The sequence below is a fragment of the Sceloporus occidentalis genome, unplaced genomic scaffold (assembly GCF_023333645.1).
Source record: "Sceloporus occidentalis isolate IW3139 unplaced genomic scaffold, rSceOcc1.0.p SCAF_166, whole genome shotgun sequence".
In the NCBI taxonomy this organism is placed as follows: Eukaryota; Metazoa; Chordata; class Lepidosauria; order Squamata; family Phrynosomatidae; genus Sceloporus; species Sceloporus occidentalis.
Window position 1 is genome coordinate 1510416 of NW_028317146.1, and position 13070 is coordinate 1523485.

The 13070-nt window shown below is 41.5% G+C and overlaps 1 protein-coding gene across 1 annotated transcript; it reads right to left on the reverse strand.

The window, feature by feature from the left end:
* Positions 1 to 469: 469 nt before the first annotated feature.
* On the reverse strand, positions 470 to 12968 carry LOC149279442 (protein SPO16 homolog). The gene is made up of 9 exons (XM_089501213.1): positions 12937 to 12968; positions 10525 to 10534; positions 9577 to 9981; positions 9467 to 9477; positions 4427 to 4463; positions 2967 to 3060; positions 1657 to 1825; positions 1139 to 1217; positions 470 to 574 (listed from the first exon to the last, which is right to left on the reverse strand). Exons 1-9 carry the CDS (start codon positions 12966 to 12968, stop codon positions 470 to 472), a joined length of 942 nt encoding a protein of 313 aa, XP_089357339.1.
* Positions 12969 to 13070: the final 102 nt, after the last annotated feature.

Here is a 13070-nt window from a genome sequence, read left to right on the forward strand (position 1 = left end):
TTAAAAGATAATATTGGTGACAATTGGTTAAAAAAACAAATACACACTCTTGACTTTCCTAAGACCTACAAGATACATTTGTATTACCCAGAAGAAAAGATGTTGCATCCCCAAACATGTTGAAAAAATTGTATAGTGTACAATTCAAGAGAAATTTATAAAATACATTTTTTACCCAATTCAGGTTTAGAACTTAATAATGCAAAAACAAATCCAACTAAAAAAATACAAACATTTTTGCCTTTGGTCTGAGTGTAATAGTATATGGATATTTACTGAAACCAGGTCATTTAAATCGGTGCCAGTCTGCACTTGACTTTTAATTACGATGACAGTAAATGGCCTAAAGGTTTTATTGCGATGCCAAAGTGTATACTGATGTGACAAAACGCTAAATTCTACACTACAATTTTCCCTTTAGACAACTTACAGAAACGTTAAGTTATATAACTCGTACCAAACAATTCTATCAAATCTGGTCAAGGACTTCCCAAACTGGACTACTTTCAACAATCTGCGTTTTTGCCTTTAAAATTCTGTCCTGTATAATTTCAGTATGTGGTTTGGAAGTTGCCTGAAAAATATTGAAAAGCGATATAGTAATTTTTAGTCACGCTAAATGGCCCAGATATTTGAATAAAAGGGTCTATTGATTGGCAAATAAATCATTTCTGTTACAGACTAATCACGCTGACACAGACACATAAATTCCAGTAACTTAAACAGTATTAACTTAAATTTGTAGTCTCACTCAGGCTACCTATACTGGGGTAGTTTGACTTTCTTGGGTATTGTCCAGGGTAAACAATATTATTTGGGGTAAGTATCCTTTGAGAGTTAACGTAATTGTATGAGTGCCAATCTGTACAATTTTAATACATCAATTAGTATTCGAATTGAATCTCCTCCCTGAAAATCCTCTATCTCGCTGGAAATCACAGCATTGTGAATATGAGACGTGAGACGCTCACACCAGTACGATCCGTCACATCAATTTTCAGCGATGTTAACATGAAATGTAGCTCCTGGCGCTTTGGCCCGCTGGCTACTTTTCATGCAGAGCTCGGTTTGTTCTGCAACTTAAGCTGATACTGGCAATGATATCCACATTTTCAATTTTAAAAATGATCTTGCTTACCTTGGCTATTGTTAACATATTTTTAACAATATCTCCGTTATTGTGAGCAGGAAGGATTCGTAAGTTACTTCCAAGAAATCTGTAAATAGAAATTGACCAGGTTTACAGAAAAGAATGTTATCGTATCGTAGTAACACTTTATGTAAGTACAGCCAAAAGGCAACTCTCCAGCTATTCCAGTGATGCTGAGCCAGCAAGACAACTATGTTTACGTTAAAACTTTATCTGGTTATTCATCAGGAAACTTGGTGACTGCTGGTGAGAGGCTCACAATCATCTTAAATAAACGAATATAATTTGGATCTTTTTTAGATTTATTCCTATCGCCCTATAACTATTTAATTGTCCCGCAGGATACTTTTAAAGGTTATATTCATGTTATTGACCCTGTTCTCATCATTATCGGAAAATCAAGATGTACCTAGAGATGCGAGAGCACTGACTACGTTGTTGTGTAAAAATAGCACATGTACAGACGTTCTGTAGCGGGTGGAATACTTTATAATTTCACTTCTTACCTCTGCTGAATACCGAACATTAAATCCCATTCGTCTGATTCATGCAGAGCGGCCTCTATCACTAGGAAGCCGTTCCGATGAACAGATATGAAGCTTTGAATCCTTTCAAAGACGACGGCTCTGGAAGTTTCGATGAGCTCCTGGGCAGTTGTTAGTAAGAAAGCTATACCTTAATAAAACAAAACATAAACACAATAGTTTGTTTTTTTTGTTTGGATAAGCATAAGCTTGTATTTTTAGGATAAAATATTTTAAAGGAACATTCTTGTTCCCAAGTACATATTATTATTATTGCACACCATTTTGTATGAACTCCAGGAGTTTTTACAGCATGCAAAGTGATACATTTTTAAATCATATTACTTTCGTTAATGATTTACATTCCTGGCAGGGTCTGACCGTCCCCTGGTTGTGGTCTGTGCACTGGCATTGGGGGCACTTGCTATACATTCTCCCCTAGTGGCAATGTTTGGAATTGAATCTACGAGTGTAGAATAGTAACTAAACAATGCCGAGGTGGCATGCAGGGATGTCAAGTCTTGAGGAGTTTAGTCAGGAATTCATGTCAATAGTTATAAATACTTGTGTTAAAAAACAGAAAAATAGTCCATCAAGTTAAACCTTTCCAAGAACCTCTGTCTGTTATTCCAGAATAAGGCAAACATTAACCTGAATGGGGCTTTTTTCAAAAAGGATAAAATAATTCAAATGCAATCATTTTCATGCTTTAGTTAAACTCTTATAACCCTAAGTTCTCTGAAAAATGTTTTTTTTTTAATTAACTAAAACCACAAAAACCAATGCTTAGGAAGAATTCTCTTTTTTTCTAACCTTAGAGCATGTACTGCCAAGTTATATGAAATATATATAAATATATACATATCTTGCACCTCAATAAACTATATAATATTTCTATGATATACATATGAAAATTATATATACATTATTCAGCTGCCAGGCCCTGAGAAAAGTCAGCTATTAGGAATACATGTATGAGCTATTTTCACTCTGCAATGAAAAACACAACTATCTAAATCAATAAATATATCCGATTTTTTGATCCAGCTTCTGCAAATCAATCAATAAATCAAAACTGCAAAATGAGTTGGGGATAATGCTGCTTTAGAAGCCAATTTTGGAAACCTTTTTTAATTCATAATGTGCCTCTTAATGACCTTTGTTAACACATTATCTAACGCCATTTGCTTGTGGATAAAGAATAACATTATCATCATTGTTTTTGTTATAAAACAAAGCACTTTAACCTTACTATATGATGTTCTGAACGTGTCTTAAAAACTGTAAAGCACCTGAGAGAGGAAAAATAACGGATCCATCTTCTACGCCATCTGAGAAACGGACTCTGTGCTGCTGGCTTTGGAGGGTCGCCGCTACTTCATGGCCCTGGCAAAGGAATACCAGCAATAATACGTATAAACTGGCTCAGTCCACAAACGGTGGTTGTAGATTAGTGTTTAATAAAGACTCTGCTATACCCAAAAAACTAAATGTCTTTACCTCCCTGACTCCATTCCCAGGTGATCAGACCCAACGGGAAAAATACCTCGTATCCACTCGCTTTCCTCTGGGTAAATAGCGTTTGTCTCTGCTATTACCGTATAACTACGTTGTGGGGATTCTTGCCTTCCTTTTGCCAGCCTCACCTTTTGAGGCTGTTAATACCAACATTCCTGGCCTAGCCATACAACATACTTATAAATTGGAGGAATGACAATAAATGTAAATAATGAACAAATCTTTTCAGTTTAGTTTTTCTATTTATATGCAAACGTAAAATGTACCCTATTCTCTCCCAGTGTTCTATTAATTGGAAGCAAAGATTGTAAATAGTCTTTTGATAAGTTTCATGCTTCTAATTAAAACACAAACATCTAAATTATCTTTTTACATCATTGAGCCTCAAACTGTTTATATAACTTTTAACACATAATATCTGCTTCATGAACAGATAGGTGATTAATGGCACCAACCTGGCCTAGACAACTGCATGGGTGCCTATATAGTGAAACACGCCTGGGTGTCTATATAGTGAAACACGCATGGGTGCCTATGTAGTGAAGCACGTCTGGGTGCCTATATAGTGAAGCACGCATGGGTGCCTATATAGTGAAACACACATATATAGGCCAACCAACGTGCAGCACTGGTTTTCAGAAAGCCATAGAGAGATCTGGGGAACAAAATTATATCTCTATAAAAAAAGGGTTCCACCTATTCTTGAATAAAGTTAAGCTCGCTGACAATCCGTGTTCAGTCTGATCCTCCCAGGCGCTTCTCTTCCTATAAATACGACTTTAAGCAACATATACACATTTACCTATATTTACTATATTGTCGTTCTTATTAAGCAAAGCTCAGCAGATAAGAGTCTGTGTAATGCACGATGTATGGAGGTGAGGGGACAGCAGAAGTCTCCTATATCGCACATTATCGTACCACTCAGAATGATCAGCCCTGCTGCCCCTAACCGGTTAACCCTTTCTACTGGGTCAATGCTGTCAATGCTTTTATCGTGACCATGGCAACACAGCTGACATTAACCAGCTGTTTGCCGTTGTAATGTTTGTTGTCACTTTAACTTACTTTAGCAGACAGCATTATGTTCATTATGAGGATATGCACATATAACACACTTATTGCGCGCGTTTGTTTAAATGTTCACCATGCTATATGTACAGCATGTTCTCTGTCACCCTGAAGCCCTACAGCAATACATAAAACAGAGGCCTCTGGCAAGCGTGACACGCACCCGCAAGGACGTGCTCACTATGGCTGTAGTACCCCAGCTCACGCCTTTCCCTCCGTAATCCACCATGACGCGCCTCACTCTCCTCGATCTGCTATTGGCTGAAAGGAGGAAGTGTGAAGTCGTGCTGTCAGGGCAGAGTCTTCCCGCCAAATAGGAGAGAACGGTCTCAGCCAAATGCAACACTTTATTCCCTCCTACCTGTTACTGCAAGAGGAGGGCCCTCCCCACCTACACTGATTATTATACCCCACCTATACTAATTATTATACCCCACCTATACTAATTATTATACACCACCTATACTGATTATTATATCCCAACTATACTAATTATTATACCCCACCTATACTAATTATTATACCCCACCTATACCGATTATTATATCCAATAAATGGAAGATAATGGATACTGCTTCAAGACTGCCAGTACGTTTAAGAACCTCCTTTCCTCTGGCAGAACAATCAGTTTAAAGATGGGGTACAGAATGCCTCAGAAGTCTTAAGCGGGAAATCTCACTTTACAGCCTGAGACCTTTCCAGAGGTACCAGACTTACATTTAACTCCTTAGGACAAAGGTCTCACTAGTAGGGCTTTCTTTTAAACGATATTCATCTATATAATACATCATTTAATATGAAAAATATAAATATTTTGGAAAAATCTACATTGTTTTACAGGTTTACCTGTTATAAATTGTACACCACTAGTGCAAATGAAAAAAACCCTCAACATATGAATATAGCTGAGTTTGGGTACATGCACAGGATTTTCATTTCTTTTTTGCAGTTATAGGGCAAATATTTAAATGTGAGCATATTCTTTTCCAAACTATAATATTTTAAAATTTGTTATTCCGAGACTCTAACTTCAACAGTGCTCACAGATCCCCAAAACTTCTACACAAGACTATGTTTCTTAAAAGTAGAAATCCCGGGATATTGCACCATGACATTTATGTTCACAAGACATTGTATTGAAAATGTGTCTATTCATTTGGATTGTTTGTTCCAAATTTGTAATATCTTCTGGTGTGGAGAGCTCCATCTCTTTTTTTCTTCTACTCAAAGTAAGAAAGCTGCTGTGTGGTTCTGTTGAGCAGCCTATATTTATATATACATACGTTTGTTGAAGTAGCGCCTTATATCACTTAAATATCACTTAAATACTATTATATTGTGCTTGGGATCACTGTCCTGTTGCGTGACCCAATTTCGGCCAAGCTTTAGCTGTCGGACAGATGTCCTCACATTTGACTCTAGAATCGTTAATTTGTTTTCCCTTAGTCCTAACGGCAGCACATGAGGGGGTATCACTGCCCCTGTGAAAAATTAGGACAGGTGGAAAATTAATGATTTACACAATTAAATAAGCAAGTAACCCCCTTTACTCCCCCTATAAAGGGAACTCCACCCCTAACCACAGTGTGCTATAACAAGAACAATAAAAAAATATAAGAGGGAGGGATATTAGTGTGCTGCCGTTAGGACTAAGGGAAAACAAATTATCGTTAGAAATTAATGATTCCCTTACGTCCTAACTGGCAGCACAAGAGGGGAAGTAGCTAGAAGATTACCTATGAGGGAGGGTTCTCCGGCTGAACGACGTTCAGAACAGACCGCCCAAAGGCAGTGTCTCCCGAACGTCTTAAATTTAGCCATTAATGGCTTATAAAAGTAGAGTTAGAACTCCAGGAGGCTGCAGCACAAATATGTTGAAGAGGGATGAGGCCCCTCTCAGCAGTCGAGGTAGCTACCGCTCTGGTAGAGTGAGCGTGGACAAAGGCGGGAGTATGCTGAGAAGGATTCTCTGATGGCTTCCTTTATCCACCTGCTCAGTGATGCTTTAGAAGCTTAAGATCCTTTGTTCCTGCCAAAAAACTGTAGAAAGAGATTTTCATCTTTCCTGAAGACACCGGATCTTTGTAGATAGATCTGCAGACATCTGGAGACGTAAGAGTATGTAGAAGAGATTCTTCTTCTGTTGAAGGATCCAGGTGAAAAACAGGTAGAGAAATGACCTAATTAATGTTCTGAAACCAAGGAATCTTCAGTAAAAAAGCTGGCAGGAACCTTAGGAGAACCCTATCAGGCAGGAATAGGGTGTAAGGCTCAAAGGCACACAGAGCTTGCAACTCACCAATTCTCTTGGCAGAGGTGATCGCCACTAGGAAGGCAGCCTTCCAGGAAAGGTACTTCATGTCCACGCTTTCCAATGGCTCGAAGGGGGAGAGCATAACCCCCTGACCACGACAGTAAGGTCCCATTGAGGGACTGGTCTCAGGATCTTAGGTTTTAACCTTTTGGCTCCTTTAAGGAACCTCCTGATAAGGGGTTCTTGGGACAGGGGTTCCCCTAAAAAAACCCGATATGGCTGAGGTGTGCACTCTGAGAGTAGAGGGAGCCAGGCCTTTATCTAGTCCATCTTGGAGGAACTGTAATATGGAAGAAATGGGGGGATCTGAGAAACCCACTTTGTTCTTCACACACCATAATGAAAAAGAGCGTCTAATCCGGTTGTAAGCTCTATTAGTAGACTCCGCTCTCGAATGAGACAAAGTCCTCAAGACCCCAGAAGAAAGTCCACTATCCTTCAATAGGGAGCTGTCAATCTCAAGGCTGTCAGATTGAGAATTCTCAGATCTAGGCGAGAACCTGTGCCCAGAAACACAGGGTTCTCTGATATTGGAAGCTTCCAGTACAGACCCTGACTCATCCCCATGAGCTGGGTGAACCATGACCTCTTTGGCCAGAATGGAATTATCGCAATAATCGAGGTCTGGTCCTGTCTGATCTTCCTCAATACCCTTGGTATCATGGAAATTGGAGGGAAGATGAAAGCCAGCCCAAACCTCCAAGGGATGGACAGAGCATCTATCGCCCAAGGATTGTCCTCCCTGTATAGGGAGCAGAAGATCTTCACTTTGGCGTTGAACCTCGTAGCCAGTAAGTCGATTTCTGGCATTCCCCACCGAAAAGTAATTTGATGAAATACTTCCTGGTTTAGTGACCATTCGCCTGGAACACTGAGACCCTGACTCAGATGGTCCGAACCACATTGAAAGATCCCCGAACGTGGACTGCAGAGAGGTGGGAGAGGTTCTGCTCTGCCCATGATAGGATCATTCCCACTTCCTTGAGAAGAGGTTGAGATCTCGTGCCACCCTGTTTGTTGATGTAATAAACCGCCATCATTTGAGGAGCAAAGTGAAGGAGCGCCAATCTGATTGCTCTGAGCTCTCTGAAGTTCGAAGACATAAGGCTCTCTGGACAGGACCAAGTACCTTGTACTGGAATGTCCTCTAGATGGGCTTCCCCAACCTAGAAGGGATGAGTCCGTGGTCAACAGAATCCAGGCTGGCTGAATCAAGGACCTCCCATCTTTCAGATGCTCCCACCAACTGAGGGAGCGACGGACTTGAGGAGACAGGGTGCACATTTTGTTCAACCCTAATGGGTTGCGATTCCAAATGCCCAAAACTTGTGATTGGAGAGGGCGTAGGTGCCAAAGGGCCCAAGGGACTGCATCCGCAGTCGCTGACATGTGCCCTAACATCTTCATAAGCCTTCTGATGGACACCGACTGAGGGGTCCTAGAGAACTGGCGGCTCTGACAGCCCGATTGTGTCTGTCGAGAGACAGAGAGAGAGTCATCCGGGTCGAGTCGATTATGAAACCCAGAAACTTCCTGGAAGTGGATGGAACCAACTCGGACTTTTGGTAGTTTACTATCCACCCTAACTGGTGGAGAAAAGCCAGAGCCTGCTGAAGATGAGGATACAGAATTTCTGTAGAAGCGGCTTTTAGAAGCCAATCGTCTAAATATGGACAATTTCTAGGCCTTCTAGTCTCAAGATTGCTACCACGGCAACTACAACCTTGGTAAAGGTATGAGAAGCAGAGGAGATTCCGAAGGGAAGGGCAGCAAACTGAAGGTGTTTCACTTCGCCACAAAGGGATACAGTCACACGCAGATACTTCCTGTGGGCTTGGCAAACAGGAACATGAAGGTAAGCGTCCTTCAAGTCTATAGAGACCATCACATCTCCCGGAGTAAGATATTGAATTTTTTTTTCGCTATGAACTTGTTCAAATAGCGAAGATCTATGATCATCCGCCAGTCTCCTGTATATAGGCATGGATAGAAGCCTCTTGGGCTCTTAGCCTCGCGCGCGAGAGAATCCTTGTCAGAACAAAATTCAGAGGATGTAGGGAAACAAAAGGTTCTGGTATGGACCTCTCCCAAGCCTCCAGAAAAAAAGATAGACGACCTCACACCAGAGGGTCAGGCACTGGAGGAGGGGTTACCTCCGGACTCTCTGGCGCCAGACTCTTGGCGACAAAGGTCCTTTCTCTTCTCATAGGACCCGCGGGAGCGACCTGCTCCTCTCTTCTGAGTTCCCTGACGCCATTGGGATCTAGAAGGTCCCTGGGACCTGGATTCGCTGGACTGTCTGCCCCTCCCTCTAGAAGCCTGCTGGGGGAGGGATTTGCCTTTCTTGTCAGAAAGACCCTCCATGATCCCGTCCAGCTCACTGCCAAACAGCTTGCCGGGTTCGTAAGGCAACCCACAAAGCGAAAATTTTGAGGCGTTGTCCGCTTTCCAGGGTTTTAACCATAGGGGTCTCCTTGCAGCAGCAGATAGCACCATAGATTTGGAGGCTAGCTTCAGATGTTGAGGTGCAGCATCCGAAAGGAATTCCACAGCCAGTTGAGCTGTTTTAAACTGCTTCAAGATATCGTCTCTTGGAACACCTGCATCAATATCCGACTGGATTTGAGACATTCTGGTGCGCAGAAAATTAGTAACCTCACTAGAGGCAATAGCCACAGAAGCTGAGGCAGAAGCAGCCACATAATTGCGGCGCAAGGAACACTCTGCGCACCTATCCATGGCACCCTGTAAAGAAGATCCATCATCCGCCGGTACCACGGTCCTCTTGGACATCTTGGCGATGGCCATATCAACTTTAGGGGGAGGACCCCCTGGGGGCTGCTGGTCTACATTAAGCGGAAACATAGATTTGAACCGCTTGGTGATAACCGGACCTTTTTCTGGGAATTTCCATTCAGTCTCCATTAACTTAATGAGAGACTCATCCACTTTCAAGGCCCTTTGCAGAGGGTGGTTTCTGGAGCTTCCTTAGGGCCAACATCCTGGGCCCCCGACCGGATGGACTTTAGTAACCGTTGGGTTTTCTCAATGGGAAACCAGAACGATGAAGCAGGTTCTTTTTCTTCAGAAGTGTCAAGCTCATCTACAGTGAGATAAGTGTCTACAGACATAAGGACCACCCTAGGAGGGGACTGGGCCCTTGGTCTCTTTATCTGGAGTGTATCCTCAAATCTCTTGATAGAGGATCCAACAAAATCTTTAACCCAAATCATCATATCACGTATATTGGGTTCTGCCTCAGGGGGATATCTGCAACTTGAGCAGCGACTATTAGGGTAAGCATCCTCTAGAGGTGTATCACACCCGCGGCAGGTAAAATGCCTGCGCTTGGCAGTGGACTTGCGCCCCTCAGGAGCAGGATCCTCTGGAGTACGGGATGACATCTGCAAAAGAGATGACCAAAATAATATAAAGAGTTTTATTAAACATAAAAATCTTCTTAGTTATACCTACCCTGAGATTGAAAATGCAAGGGAAGGATAACACACAAAGCCAAAGATAGACAGGAAGACTCTAGGAAGGCTAACTTAATAGCTGTACCAAGAGACAGCCTAAAGGACACTAACAGGTTAATATACACTGGCAGAGAGCCAAAACAGGAAGCCCCCCCCCCGGAAGTGACATCAGACGCCACAAAAGAAAATCAGGAATCCAAGAAAGAACAAACTTTCTAAGGGATTACTACTGCTGCTGAGGGAAAAGAAATGGATTCCTCCCCCTCAGCAGCTAAAACAAGTACAGGGAGGCATAGAGAAACTCCAGAACATCACAGCCTAGATCAGCAGACATGAAGATAAGCAGCTGGGAGGAGACATCCAAACCAGTCAGGTATAGATCCAGCACAAACACACAGATAATGCTGGGTGAAATGAGGCCGTCCTGCAGCACAGCAGGGCAGCAGATAAAAATAGGATACACAATCCAACAGGAGGGCACCTGAAAAAAGTAAAATAAAGGTTAGCAAGCTAACACAAGGTCTCACACAGAGACCACCACCTGTCCCAATATGTCCAAAGGACAGAAAAAAAGCACACTGTGGTTAGGGGTGGAGTTCCCTTTACAGGGGGAGTTAAGGGGGTTAATTGCTTATTTAATTGTGTAAATCATTAATTTTCCACCTGTCCTAATTGTTCACAGGGGCAGTAATACCCCCTCTTGTGCTGCCGTTAGGACGTAAGGGAATACTTTGGTATACAGAGGAGTTCATGGTCGACTTAATGACTGCAAGGTTCCCAGGTCCTGTGATTGAAGAACAAGCCCAAATCATCACCCCATCCACCACCATACTTGACAGTTGGTATGAGATGTTTGTGCCGATATGCTGTGTTTGGTTTTCGCCAAACGTGGCACAGTGCATTATGGCAAAACACCTCCACATTAGAAGTCTTGAAGTTTGTTCAGATGTCCTTTTTAGAGAGAAAAAGCTTTCTCCTGGCAACCCTTCCAAACAAACTGTCTAATTCTACTGTCACAAACTTTAACATTTAACATGGTAACTGAGGCCTGCAGTCTGAGATGTAACTCTTGGGTTTTTTGCAATTTCTTTGAGCTTTGCCCAGTCTGACCTTGGGGTGTATTTACAAGAACATCCACTGGGAAGATTGGCAACGGTCTTGAATGTTTTCCATTGAATAATTGTTCTTACTGTAAAATGATGGACTTTAAATTGTTTGGAAATAGCCTTATAACCCTTACCAGATTGATGGGCAGACAATTGCTTCTCTAAGATCATTGCTGATGTCTTCCCTGCTACAATTTTGGCTTTTATAGAGATAGTCACACTTGCTGATTATCAATTAACCAAGGACATTTGATTAGCAGCACCTGTCTGCTACTTAATTCCTATGGAATGAGTAAAGGTATACTAGTTTTCCACGCATGGCTTCTACATTTTGGTTTTACTTTTGTTGAATAAATCATGACACAGTGTAATATGTCATGTGTCGTTCATCTGAGGTTGTATTTACCTAATTTTTAGACCTGCTAGGGAACAGATGATTGTAAAACCTTAGGTTAGGAATTTCTTGAAGTCTCTGCCTTCTTTCTGTAGGTCACATGGTTAGGTGCTGACTATATTGTTTAAACCCTTGCAGATTGCTTTACTCGTTCCTCCTCTGCATGTTACCTACTTTATCACATAACATGCTCTACTTGAGTCTATAAGTGTATATGGTGGTCCAGCTGGTGGCAGCCGCTAAATATTTGATCACACTGAACTGTTGAGTATATCTGAAAAATTGAAGACACCATCCTCGCTTTGGCTGACTGGATGGAAGTATTTCAAGCAACTTGGTTCTATTGGCTAGACTTTCTGGGCTCAGGAACATCATCAGGCTTGTGAACTAGGTAGTGGAGAAGCCACATTATGCAGGAAGAGCACCTGCTCATGATTTCCTGCCTTTAGAAACCTGTTTTTTTTTTTAACTCTTTTTTTCCACCTCACTATTCTAACCTTCTTCCCCTATTTTCTCTCTATTAACTTCTATTCTTTCCCCCTCTACATATACATCTACACAAACACTCCGTATCCTCCACTTCCCTCCTGTATGTTCCTTGTGGCCTGTAGTTCCCTCACCGAGCGGCAATCCGATTGAGACCCACAACCGACACTGCGTGCCAGAAAGCGAGCGCAGGGTCAGTGAGGGAAGGTGATTGCAGGTGATGGATTTGTCACTGGGCCGTGGAGCAATTACTCCTCCGTTCTTCCCTCCGTAATTCTGTGGGTTGGTTAAAGACCAATATCTGTTGCGATCAATGTGTATTGGTTTTCTATGTGTAGAAATATATATTCTGCCGACATCTTTTTCCTTCCTCCCTCCCCCTTTTTATGTTTTTCATAGTGCCAGTGTACTTTAAGGGAAACCAACTTGATTGTTTTTGAATTTCTATGTTGAATCCCTTTATTACACTTGATATAGTCATAATAACCACGCATGACACTGGCAGGTTTAGCGATTACTTTAGACTTAATTCCTTTCCTTGCATTGTTTGTGTTCTACATACTGTTTTCTGCCAGATTGCTTGATTATCACTAGATTGTTGTATTATAAAAAAAAACAGCTTGACAGGTTACAAACAGAGATTTGGATAAGAATGAAACAAAATGTATTTACAGTCAAGAAATAATGAGAATACAATCAAAATTATTTCAAGACAAGCCTGTTTATTACTATAAACCACAGAGAATAAAATTACATGCTCAGGTCTCATTCAAGCAACCAATGCAAAATATAAATAGTAAACAACGTGGGGGGAAAACCGTGCCCTTCAAACAGACTGTTCAGCTTGTTTTGATAATAAAAATTTTAACGTAATACGATAGTTTGGAAGTTGCTTACCGGCGTCTTGGATTCCGCTTAGTGTCCACCATACTTTAGGAGCTGGGATGGCTAATATAACAATACAGGCTTTAGAAACTACTGTAAATGTCTCTAATAATTTTGTCTTTACACATGTTGCTGTACAAAAGTCC